Source organism: Triticum dicoccoides, chromosome 4B (assembly GCF_002162155.2).
Source record: "Triticum dicoccoides isolate Atlit2015 ecotype Zavitan chromosome 4B, WEW_v2.0, whole genome shotgun sequence".
Lineage (NCBI taxonomy): Eukaryota > Viridiplantae > Streptophyta > Magnoliopsida > Poales > Poaceae > Triticum > Triticum dicoccoides.
The window spans coordinates 653,292,914-653,306,107 of record NC_041387.1 but is presented as its reverse complement, the minus strand read 5'-3'; the positions used below and the strand labels follow the sequence as shown (position 1 = coordinate 653,306,107).

Here is a 13,194-nt window from a genome sequence, read left to right as displayed (position 1 = left end):
TTTGATTGTTTTGCAGGAACTGGATCCTTCACGGAAAGGACCGTAAACCGAACGGCCTTATCACTACCCTGTTGAATGAGTATTGGTCGGGCCTATTCTGCCCATGGCCAGACAGGGACCCGGATCTGCGGGTTTTGGCCACGAGCTGGGCCCACTACGAGGCTTCTAGCCATGCAGACTACGGGACGGCCGCTAATGCCGTGATCACCAAATTTTGGGTAAGTTCTCTTCTGAATCACTTGTCTTCAGTTTCGTTCATAGTTTATCATTGAATCACTCAACTCACTCAACTAATGCCTTGTTTGCTTCCGGTTTTATGCATGATTGCAGGAACTCTATAGAGTTCTTGATGAGCACAAGGCCACAGCCGACGTAGTCTTGCTGGCGGCGGCAGAGAAGAAAGCTCGTCAGTTGCAGTATGACGTGTGCTGGGTTGCCATCTCGCACTACTACCACAACTACCTTCATCAAAAGATGAGCAAAACTGAAGAGCAGAAGCAACGACTTACCTTGACCAAGGAGCAGTTCATGAGGGTAACTATGACGGACTTTTCATTCCAACATATAAGTAGTCAACTTAGTTGTTTCGTGCTCACATGTCATGCTTCCATTTCTAGGTTATTCCTCCTTGGTGCTATGGAAATGTTGATAGATGGGCGAGTTTGGTGGATAGGTGGCTCGGTGAAGATGAAGAGTTTGCTGCCAAGAGCAGCAAGTCCCAGACTAACCGTGGAAAAGACGGGATACAAGGCCAAGGAAACAGGAACCACTGGGGCTTCAAGGCCATGAAGGTATATGTATATGCATGATGCATTTTTGTTCTTCTTTTTACCATTATGTTCTTATGTATGGCTAACTTCTTTTTGACGTTGCAGGAGGACAAGTTGAAGAGGCCGCTCTTAGACATGGAGTCGTGGAAGATGGCCCATGAGCGGAGTGATCGCAAGGCCAGCGAGAGCGAGTACTACGTCAAGACCGAGGAGCACCTGTAGTATTACACTTAGCACTTTGAGAGGTTGCATCCAACTGGTCTGGATGTTCTTGGCGCTGCCCAGTCTCAGATCGACGACAGGATGGTGGTGGCCATCCAGGGGAAGCCCCATGGCTGCTACCCATGTTTCGATGGCTTGATCACTCCTTCAGTCTCATACACATGGCTTCGGGCTACCAACCCGAGCCCGTTAGGGAGTACGGGGCATTCGCAGCCTCCCTTAGCCCGCCAGCATGCTGTAAGTACTTCCCCCTAATCTTCTCTCTCTTTAAATTTCTCAGTTTATTTTCAGCACTGCCCACTTAGAAACAACCTAAATTTTGTAGGCATATAAGGCCTTTGTCGAGCATAGGAATCTTGAGGAGCGGGAGTACTTGCAACGAGTGAAGGCAAATGATGATTTCAACCATCAAGTGATGACGGTTAGTTTTGCCCTCTTAAAACCAAGCTAAAATTTGCACTTTCATTCCTTCTGATCTGCTAGTTTGCTTGTTTAACTAACATCCAGGCTATGTTGGCGTCTTGGACTAACTGCACGGATCCACCACAAATTGGACCCCTCCCCCCCTCCCCGCCACCACCACTACCACTCGCGGGAGAACCCCCACACGTGCCCACGTTCGATGAATGGGTGGCACTAGGCGGCTACACTCCGGTTAGTACATGTGCCTAACTACTGACAAACTAGTTCTCGTTCATTCAACACTATCATATCATATTTACCCTTAGAATCTCTTCTCAAACATGTAGGGGACCGGTGGCTCGACTCCTGCTTCGTCGACCCCAGTCACTCCGATCTGGCAAAGTGGTCCTGGTCTTGGCGGTGGTGGTCTTGGCGGTGCTGGTTTTGGTGGTGCTGGTCTTGGCGGTGGCGGTCTCGGCGGTGGTGGTTTTGGCGGTGGTGGTTTTGGCGCCGGTGGTCTTGCCTGAGGTCGAAGATGATATCCGTGCATGTGGCCGCCGTGCCATACTTATCATGTTCGTACTTAGTTTCTTTAGATGACGATGATGATGTTCCATGTCTTGCAATACTTATGTTCTTGAAGTTGCAACGATGATGATCTTTAGATGATAAACCTGAGTATACTTAGATGATGATGATGAGATTGAGTATCTTTAGATGATGATCTGTCATATTTCTGTGTATATATGCATAATCTCATATTTTGTGTCTTTTAAATGCTGTCAAATTGAAGAAAAAGAGAAAACATGGAATATAAAAAAACAGAACAGAACTATGCCGACGGCTTAGCGGTCGGCATAGCTACACCCAGGTGTAACCAGCTGCTGACACGCGGCAGGCTATGCCGACGGCTAAGCCGTCGGCATAGCCTTGCACCCGTGGACACCCAGCGATCGACACACGTCTGTATAAGCCGACGGCCCCGTCGGCATAGATTTTGTCCAGGGGCGAACCATGGGCCGCCATGTGGCACAGGTAAGCCGACGGCCAGGCCGTCGGCTTACATGCGCCATGTGGCGGCCCGTGGTTCGGGTGGTGTAGTGACGACGCCGTCAACGGCCGTCCCGTGCAAAACTACGCCGATAGCCGTACGGAGGCCGATGGCCGTACGGAGGCCGTCGGCCTAGGTCCCTATGCCGACGGCATATATATGCCGACGGTCTGACAAGAGTACGCTGACGTATCTACGCCAACGGGCCTACACCGACGGTAGCCGTCGGCTTAGATCTACGCTGACGGGAAAGAGCCTATGCCGTGGATCCGATAGTGTTCATCGGATCGACCGGCTGGCTGTAGCCATCAAGTCGATCAGGCTTCATCCTGACTGGTTGTATTTCAACTAGAAAAATTCACAGGTGATGGTGCATTCTCTGGTGATGTTACATTCAGCAACCCCCAGCCTCATAGGCATCATCTGAGTGTAGTAAGATTTAAGTGGAAGGAAAAGATCACATATTGATCTTGTATTTACACAGAGGCTTGACACTATGTTGTGAGCTACTCCCTCCGTCCCAAAATAAGTGTCTCAACTTTGTACTAGCTCTAGTACAAATTTGTACTAAAATCAAGACATTTATTTTGTGACGGAGGGAGTATTAGTTTCAAACAGTTAATCACGGAACCATGAGCGTCATAGGGTGGCATCATAGTGTTATGTATTCTGTGTAAATCACCGGAAATCTGTTGGTGCTTCCGGGAGCGTGCGCTCCTGCACACGAAAAAAATATTTTAAAGTGTGAAAAAATTTCAAACAAAAATTTAGTGCATACATCTCAACATTATATGTGTGCACGTCAAGTTTCAGAGAAAACCGATATTTTTTATGGCTTGTGTATAAAAAGACAAAATGATGTCTTGTGAAAAGCACTTTTTAACACCTGATTTTGTCATTTTCACACACGACACATAAGTTGTCGGTTTTTCACGAAACGACTTTGTGAGCATGTACAATATCGAGATGTACGTGCGAAGTTTTTGTTTGAAATTTTTTGATATTTCAAAATACGTTTAAAACACATTTTAAAAACCAGATGCGCGCGCTCCCATGTGCCAAAACACCACTCTCCAAAATCACCGCATATACAAGATTACACACGTACATATTGACCATTCATGACTGATCAAAACAAGCAAGACACACTAATATGGCTAGTTGTCAAACAGAAGGGGCATATGAAAGGAAATATATGTCTCCATATCATACCTTATTTTTTCAGTAATACAACATAGCAGAAATTAGTGGCACAAGAGTTTACAAGACTTACATTCACTAGTAGAAAAAGGGCCTAATGTGAAGCTCATTAGTCCCGGTTTGTAATTAAACCGGCACTAATGTGACCATTAGTGCCGGTTCCAACGGAGTACCGGTTCGTGACGAACCTTTAGGACCGGTTCGTGCCACGAACCGGTAATAAAGAGGTGGTGGCCTTTAATACGGGTTGGTGGCTCCAACCGGTACTAAAGAGGTGCGCTGCCACCCGCGGTGCATAATGTTTAGTCCCACCTCACTAGTTGAGAGGAGCTCGCACCGGTTTATAAGCCCCGTCACCGCTACCGTGCCGAGCTCCTCTCTAAGCAGGCCTTTGTGGGCCTATTGCAAATCTTCTTCCCTGTGGGGCCTACTGGGCCGTACAGGCCTGCATCCTGGCCCAACTAGAGGTTGAGTTTTTAGTCGTATGCAGGCCGTGCCGGCCCAGTAGGTGGGCTGTTTTTACTTTATTTCAAAAAAAAATAAAAAAAAATCCTTTAGTCCCGGTTGGTGTTACCAACCGGTACTAAAGGTTTCCCCGCCCCCGGCCCTGGCCCGTGCCACGTGGGGGCCCTTTAGTGGCGGTTCGTGTTGAACCGGTACTAGGGGGGGACCTTTAGTCTCCACCCTTTAGTGCCGGTTACAGAACCGGCACTAAAGGGCCTTACGAACCGGTGATACAGCCCGGTTCTGCACTAATGATTAACAAAACTAAACATGTCTAAGACCGTTCATCAGATGGCGCTTTCTCTTCACTGCTCTAGCTTGCACCTCTCGAATCTCATAAGTTTGGATGTAGCTATGGTAGGCTGGTATGGGAGACTTCCATGCAAGGACCTTAAAGATCCCTTGAGGCCTAGTGGTTCCAAACCAAACATCTAGAGCCTTTATCTTGGAAACTTCCTCTTCAGAAGAGCTTGTCTGATTAGTGTCTAGAACAAAAACATCTTCAGTACTTCTACCCATTCGTTGAAGATGCATAGGTCTATTCTCACTGAGAAGTTCATATAATTGCTCACCAAACTTACAAGATGATTTTGTATGTACCCTCTTCGGAATGCCAGAACCTTGCACCAGAAATTGGTGTTAAAATTAGCTCTCAGTACACATGCGGTGATGTTTGCTTCAACAAGATTTGCATTCATCAATTCTGCTATCTCCATTGCCAAACACACAAGCGTCGGGTGCATCCTGGGATCCGTACGTGCTTCCAAACGTAATCACCTTAAAGAAATACCAGAATGCCTCATGAGACAGATGCTTCAGTACTAGAGTCTGCTGTTCCTAGCTTTGTGATCTTGTCAGATCGGCTTGTGATGATGATTTTGCTACCACTTGTAGTGCTCTGTCGACAAAGAGAATAAAAGATTTTCCACAGATCTTCGTTGAGATCCCCAACTACGTCGACGATGATCAGCAATCTCCCATTTGTTTTCTCATGTCTCGCTGCACATTTATCTCTCAAAGCAGCTATATCTTCAGTTCTGAAATAATCATGCCTGAAAATAATAATCTGGGGGAAACAATCGCTTACTCTTTCATCTTCGCATATATGAGCGACAAGACTGCTTTTTCCGACATTCTTCGGACCAACAATTGGGGGGACATCAAAGCTACTAGTACAAGATTGTGTGCACAGCAGGAAGTTGATAACTACTTCTGTCTCTCTCTGGCGGGCAAACATGCACTTGTCCAGCAAGAGATGCATGTTGTAAGGCTGACGATCTAAGCGAGGATATGTTGTGAGGAACCTCACCATCTCGCTGGCATCAAGAATCATGGATCTCAAACCGTCGAGGGCCTCTTCAAGCGCTTGTGATGTCTTTTTGTTGTTGCTGCTGGAGAGACAGAGCCGTTGTGCATAACGAAATTTGGACACGACCCCAGATTGACTCACAGCCTGAATATTCTCCTCTTCTTGGTACGCTTGGCATCTGAAGGTTTCGAGCACATAGTAGCCTTGGTACATGGCATACCTTAGCATGCTGAGCTGCCGGAGCATTCCATGGTTCGTGATGTGTCGCCCCATGGCCTCGTCGATGATGACCTGCCCCCTGAGTAGAATCCTCTCTAAGCCAGCCTCCACGGCCTCCGCCGGTGGCTTGGAGTATTTGTTGATGATGGAACTCACGGATCTTGATATGAGTTCACCGCAACGCAGAAATGAAAATCTCCATTTGTGGGGGACTAGGCCTAGGCCGAGGGACTTGTGTCCTCGGGAATGAACACTGAGCTTAGGTTGAATAGTTGGTGTCTCTGCAAACTCTGTTTATGCCCTGCCCCTGCTTCCTGGTCATTGCTGGTCATCAAAGTCGTGCTTCCTGGTCAACATAAAAGGGATCGATTTGGGACTAGGGGTGCGTGTATCCTCATGAATGAACACTGAGCTTGGAAGTTGATCTCTCTGCTGGTTAGCAAAGTCAAGCTTCCTGGTCAATACCAAAACGTTTTACCATTCCATAGACTTGACTGATTCTTGATGAGCCATCACCACACAGATCTGTCTAACTTTCTCTATCAAACGAACCTGACTGAGAACCAACTCTTGGATCTTTGTTGATGGACCATCACCACGTATTTCTTTCTATCAGATAGACTTGACCGAGAACCAACCGTTGGGTCTTTGTTGCTGAAGCATCGCCACATATTTTTCTCTACATCAATCAAACAGACTTAACTGGGAACCAACTCTTGGTTCTTTGCTGCCAACACTTCATTATCTGAATCTAGTAGCGTATTGATCAAGGAGAGACTTGGCATGCACTGACCAAGTCCTACAACAGTTTCAGTCTACAAAAATTTCTTCGAGTCCAAAGGAGCCCTAAATCATTTCGCACTCATTAACTCTGGTTTCATTTGATGCACGGACAGTCTCTAAACTTGATGACACTTAGTTCTCAAAGTTGCTAAAGGGTCCTTAAACGGTTCGAATACAAATATTTCGATCTGGGTGGGATCTGGGTGGGCACCAAATCCCCTCTCTTATTCTTTTCAGTGGAAAAAAAGACCACAAGCTCGGCAATATGTTGTAAACTCATAGGGTGGAGTCGCATGGCGTGAGCACGACACGGCAAGCTTCAGTTCACTATTTGTAAAGTGGTTGGCAACTTCAGAGTTCTCAGCAAGGGCTATGCCTGTAATGCGCTTGACAAAAGATAGGCCGTCAACAAATTCAACCTGTAATGGCAAACAGCACGGGGTTCTGCGACCTATTTGGGGAGATAAAAACTCATTTGCTAACTCTCAATGGTGAACAGCTCCCATGGCAGCATAGGAAATTGTAGGTGAACTGCACATTCACGTGTATAAAGAAGAGGGGCCACTGAATTTTTGTCATGAACGGTTAACAAACTGGTGCGAAACCTACTACTAAATTGTATGACCATCATTTGAACCACCCTGCAGACTGAGCAGGTATTTTTCTTGCGGGGCCAAGGAAAATTAGCATATTAACTTAACTTCGACAAAATTGGGTGAACCATACTAGGAGAAAACGACCACAAAACCATAACTGAAACGTTAAACGTCAACCTGAGACAAATCAACCAACCTTCATCAAAATCAATCTATAAAAGTTTCTCATAAAACAAAACAAAATCAATCTATCAATCACTTATTGAGTTGACACTGAAACCGGAATCGCCACTGCTAGTCTGCTGCTATTGGCCTTAAAATCCTTACTTGCATTCCCTAAATTTAATCCGCAAACCACTTATTCAGCTAATGTTTTTGAAACAAATCGGATAAAGTGAGAGAAATCGAGAGTACTTGGAAAGAACGGAGAGAAATCGAAAGCAACCTGTCGAAAGGGAAACGGAAGCGTAGACTCGGCTCTTGAGGCAGTTGAGCTGCAGCTAGCCTGCCACCACGGCGAGGGCGGCAGCGGACGAGTTCACCGGCGATCCGACGGCTGCGGGGCTGGGCGTGCGCCGTCGAGCGGCCCTGCTGCCTCCTCTCATCCTCTGCCCCTTCCCCCACAATTTCTTCCTCGTAGTTTTTTTTTTCTTTGATAAATTCCTCGCAGTTCTTGGATTCAGAGGTGCTGCTCGTCGTGGAGGCCTTATGAACTGATGGCCTGCGCATTTTCCATTTCCATCTTCATATGGGCCGTTGGCCAGCTGGGCGACTGGGCCGCTAACTGGAACGCGTAAAATATATATGAAAGAAAACATATCGATGAACCACTAAAAAAACATATCGATGAAAAAAATCTAGGTTACTACTACAAAACATAACATGCATGTTCTTACCCATGTGGCATCTACAAGCAATTCTTTGCATCACATTAATGAGTCATGGTAATCGATAGCTTTAGTTTTCACAAGTTTCTGTGAACGCTGATCAATTCAAAGACTGCGCTGGCGGATGCGTTCAAGGGGAGGTTTATGCAGGAAGCACAACAATTGCAACCTCTGAAAAGAAGAACATGTTCTCCATCGGTGGAGAAGATGCAAATCTTTGTCAAGATCTTCGCAGGCGAGGCCATCATCCTTGAGGCCTTGTTCGGTTTGGGAGGGTTTGAAGAGGTTTGAAAGTGATTGAAGGGGATTAAATCCCTTGCAAGTCAAAATCCTTCTCAAACCTCCCCAATCCCCTTCAATCCCTGTGGCAAGGGGATTAACCGAACACGGTCGCTGCTGTGAGGAGTAAGATGCAGACGAGGGGGGAGCTAACGGAGTCTTGTGTGTTGGTCCGCGGTGGTAAATGCCTGCAGGATCCGTGTGGACCATGGCTGATTGTGGCATTCACAGAGAAGCCACCATCCACGCTGAGTTCTACCACCACGGTAGCTAAGGATCATCAGGTTCACTTGTCAATTATAGCTAGCTGTTGTTCCTGTGGGGAACATGCCAAGAGTAACTTATTGCTAGTTCTTTTCCGAACGATGCTTATCGAAACCAAAACAGAATGTCTAAATACCATCGATGAATCGATGATCATGTCGCCTTGCATCATGACAGAAAATCTAGCCATGCTTCACTGTAGACAAACACACCATCATATAGTAAATCAGTGTGACCTTACCTAGCATGAGAGTAAGATTTAATAATGACATTTAAGACACAATTAACAGGTAATGCTGCACTAAATAGTGATGTGTACACCACATATGCCACCATATGTACAATCAACAGGCAATGCTGCACTAAATAGTGATGTGATACAGATTTTTAGCATCAACCAAAGTCACAGATTTACAGGAGAGCGTAAATGTCAGGGCCTTGCAAAACAAGCCCTTGTGCGAGATTGGGCTTCTATGTTGTTCCACCTCTCTGAGAGAATGCGTTCCTTGTAATTTAATTCCCATTTTCTCCTTACAAATCTTCTTGTAAACTTGTCTGGTGCCCCTTGTGGCTTGGACGTACTGGAAGTGTTCAGGCAGGCATAAGCCCGCCGTAGTCCCATTCGAAAAGAAAATAGAAGAACATGGCACCACCACTGGTCAAACTAAACAGAGGCAAAACAACTGCCACTAGAACTGAACAACAGAAAAATGGTTGCACGACCAGGCTTCATCTCGATCGACCGGATGTAGCCGTCAAGTTGATCAGGCTTCATCCTGACCGGCTGTAGGCATCAGCTTGTGAAATTCACAGGTGATGGTAGATTCTCTGGTGATGTTATAGTCAGAAACGGTGCACGAGTCTCTAAGATATCTGCTAGCATACAGCAATTTATGACGACATCCGGTCGGCATCGACACCTTATCCTTCATCCTGCTCTTGACGGTGGCAATCGTATCGGATCTCACAACCTGCACGGTTATGGTCTTACCCCAAGGGAACTTGACAAATATCTGCATCTCCTCCAGCCTGCTGATGAACACATCAGTCAGTGCCGTCTCTGAAGTCAGCAAAGCACGCAGCAGTGCAACAGCCTGCAAGACAAGGTCCAGAAACGCTCATGAAAATCACAGCAGAACTGAATTTAGCAATTCTGCGTTCAGTTCACAAGCATACCTCCTGTTTCCCGACAGCAATGCCCATCTCCAGTACGTTAGCCTTGTCTATCCCACACCAATGCTTCATCACAGACATGGCAGAGGTCTGATGCACAAGTAGATCATCGCCGACGACATAGTTCCCACCCTCAACAAGCTCAGGATGCCAGCAATAATGTTTGTTATCATCCTTCGGACACCGGCAGTCAAGCGCCCGGTATGACCTGATGTTGGTAAAAATGTCAAATGGCATAATGCCTGGATCAAGGAACATCATATTGGAGAGAACACCTGCTAAGTGCCCAACATCGTCGAGATCAGTGACGCTTCTGTATAGATTGTCGAAGCACCTGCCAAGATGGCAAGTGCCAGCCCCCATGTTCTTGATCACACAGCTGATAGGGTAAGTCAAGAATCCGAGGAGCATGTCGACAAACTCATGGTTGCATTTGGCATACATGACCTTCTTTTCACGGGTGTGGTAAAAGACCTCGATCGTCCATTCTGGTGAAGAACCTGCAGAATCTTGGTCCAACGGAATAATATTCTGACGGATGATCGGTGTCACAGTGGCATGAGCTGCCTTATGATTATCAGTTCCCTTTGATAGAAATGCATCAGTGAGTACGGTGTCTGAGGAAAGAGAGGCGTTCAACATGGATAAAACCTGAAAAAAATTATAAGTGAGTACCCCAGGTAAACAGGAAAAAAAATGATTCCACTCTACAAACGATGCCGTTAAAAAATCTTACTTGTGTCCCGGAGACGCTCACTTCGACCTCCTCAAAGGCATGACCAATACCATCAGAACCGAAGGCCTGAGGCAGCAATAGCATGGTCCTGGTGGATGCTGGCTTGATTTTCATGTCATCACTGATCACATACCGTTCTTTGCCACCTACAAACGTCTCTTTGCACCCTACTTGCTCGTAGACATGCAACATTCTAGCCATAACTAGGGAACACTTGCAGAGCCTGGAAATCTCAAGGTCATTGTCAGTTGACTTGCAGAGCCTGGCAGTAGAGCAAGAATAAGAATTTAGAGCACATATAGAGTTCTTTTCAGTACACCAAGAGGGTACATATATAAGCATACTGGAACTCATTGGTGCGAGCAGGCATGAGAAGCATGCCATGGCAGGCCTCAACCTTCAGCAGGCTACTGTTTCTGAGGTGGTCGACGCTATCGCAGAGGTTGGAGAGGCATCCCTGCGAGGATGATGCACCTGTTGTGCAGGACTGGAGGGCAGAGAGCGGCAGAGTGAGGAAGGATAGGAGGACATCGACGAAGTCGGAGCCCGCGTCAGCGAACAACACACGGTTCCCCGGCCTGTCCACGGCGAGCTTGATCTTGATGACGCCCATAGGTCAGCTTATCTGTTCCTAGCCCTTGCCAATCAAGGGTTTAATACAGCTGCAAGTAGTGTTTTTGACGAAGTTCAAGCTGTGATGGGATGCAGCTGCAAGAATCAGATCTGTATCACCATAGATATAATTAACAAGGAGTGGTTGTACTGCACAAAAAAACATCATCAAGATGTGAATGGTGGCAAACTGGAATTGTACAACGATCAAGAAGTAGTGGTCAAAGCGCTTACTAATACTCCCTCTGTTTCAAAATTATTGAAGTTCTACGATTGTCCTACAAGTTAAACTCATCTATTCCGTTGACCAATGTGCAAAATAGCGAAAAGGGGACCAAACCGCAAACAAAGTCGTTGGCACCAGCAGAAGTTTTGAACGCTAATGATTTATTTGGAGATAAAACTCAGTTGCTAAGTCTCGTTTAACTCTGGCAAGACACAGAACTGCATGTTAACTGCACATCGTCGACATGTTAAAAGAACTGAACCCACTGAAACTTTATTAACTATGAACACTTAAATACTCCTAACAAATTGTTTGACCACTATGATTGCGCAAACATAAGCTCCCAGCAGAATGGGCATGTCAATCATAATTTTGGACATGTTACACCAGGTCAAAACAAATCAAGCTGGACCAATCCGTACAACCTCAACCGGAACCCTAAACGTACAGTCTGAGAGACATCAGCCACACTTTATCAAATCCAGTCTCTGGACCGCTCAATAGATCAGGTCCACGAAGTAAACTGAAAGAAACATGGTCAGGGCGGGGATCGGAAGCGAACCATAGCGGAGAGGGCAGCGGGGCTCGGCTTCAGAGAGTGGAGCTGCTCGCCTGCTACCACCGGCCCGCCAGGCGAGCCACGGCGAGGGCGCTGGGCGATCTGCGGCGGCGACGGTGATCGACGGCTGCGCGGTCTGGGTCGGGATTGCGGCGTCCGGCCGCTGCTCTCTGCTCTCTGCTCTGCTCCCGTAATTTCCTTCTCTCCCTCTCCTTTTTTTAATTCGCTTTCGAGGAGGTACTCCGCTTTTTACTCCGGGATGACAGAAACCGGCCCATTTCTTAACGTCACAAGATTTCGTGTTGTCACGTTCCAAACATTTCAAATTTAGGATTTGAAAATGGAAGCATATATGCATATCATGATTCCATTGCATCTTGCCCGCTTTCGAATTTGTTTGACTATTTTATAAATAACAAATTCAATTTAGGATTTATTCAATGCCGTATTAAATTCCTTGCATAGAAATGAATTTTCAAAATTGCAAGTTTCCAATGAGTAATATAAGCCCGGAAGTTGAGCGAGACTTGCACCTCTTTATAACGTGAGCTCTTCTCCCACTTGTATGAGCATGAGAAGACGAGACCTATACGCGCGCTCTTCCTCCTCGCTTGCCTCGCCTTGCCTCACCACGGGTTGCGGGAATGAGCCGAGTCGAGGACAGAGCTATGCACATTGTCTACGCTTTAATTACTCGGCCGTTTCCGATTCTTTTGAATCGTGTGGCTGTTACTTGGAGGTGGGGTATATAGTCAGGCAGACGTCTGCCCAGGGACAACAGGCCTCCAGAACCCTGCCTCTCTTGATCCTGTACGGAGCGCACTCGTGCGACTGCTGGCAGCGACGACTTGGCCAACGACAACTTCTTCTCCGACCTCGGCAACCTCTTCCTCAATGACATGGGCGACAATTCATGTTTCTAGTATGTGCCTTAGATTCGATCTACTCATCTACTATGCTATTGTTGTCATGATTAGTTTAATCTTTGTTATTGTTGTCATAATTTATTTAGTGTTTATTCCAATTAAATCTCGTAGTAATTTGATCATATATTCAACAGAAAGGAATCGGTAGTAAACCGTAGCAGAGAGGGTGGCAGAACTCTGGTTCAGAGAGTCGAACTGCTCGCTTGCTAGCCTGCTCCACTGGCCCACCGGGATAGCCACAACGAGGGAGCTAGGTGATCTTAGGTGACACGCCGATTCTCGCGGCCCGGATTGCGGTGTCCAGGCGCTGCTACCCTCTTGCAATTTCATTTTAGTAATTAGTTTTCGAGGAGGTACTTTTTATTCGGGCAACTGGGTCAGTGCATGTGCAACAGCAGGCTTAACCCACGTCACAATATTTTCGTGTTTTCCATTAAAAACAGAAGCAACTGAATAAAAAGTAGAATGTGCAATAA

The 13,194-nt window shown here is 46.5% G+C and overlaps 1 protein-coding gene across 2 annotated transcripts; it reads right to left on the bottom strand.

Annotated features, from left to right (window-relative positions):
• Positions 1–8,735: 8,735 nt before the first annotated feature.
• Positions 8,736–11,996, bottom strand: LOC119292068. Of its 2 annotated transcripts, none has more exons than XM_037570897.1 (5): positions 11,796–11,996; positions 10,740–11,118; positions 10,396–10,657; positions 9,663–10,310; positions 8,736–9,580 (listed from the first exon to the last, which is right to left on the bottom strand). In XM_037570897.1, exons 2-5 carry the CDS (start codon positions 11,006–11,008, stop codon positions 9,251–9,253), a joined length of 1,509 nt encoding a protein of 502 aa, XP_037426794.1. In that variant the 5' UTR covers positions 11,009–11,118; positions 11,796–11,996; the 3' UTR covers positions 8,736–9,250. The 2 variants fall into 2 exon arrangements, with proteins under 2 accessions (XP_037426794.1, XP_037426795.1); XM_037570898.1 differs by having other exon boundaries at positions 10,740–11,103.
• Between the last annotated feature and the right edge of the window lie 1,198 nt (positions 11,997–13,194).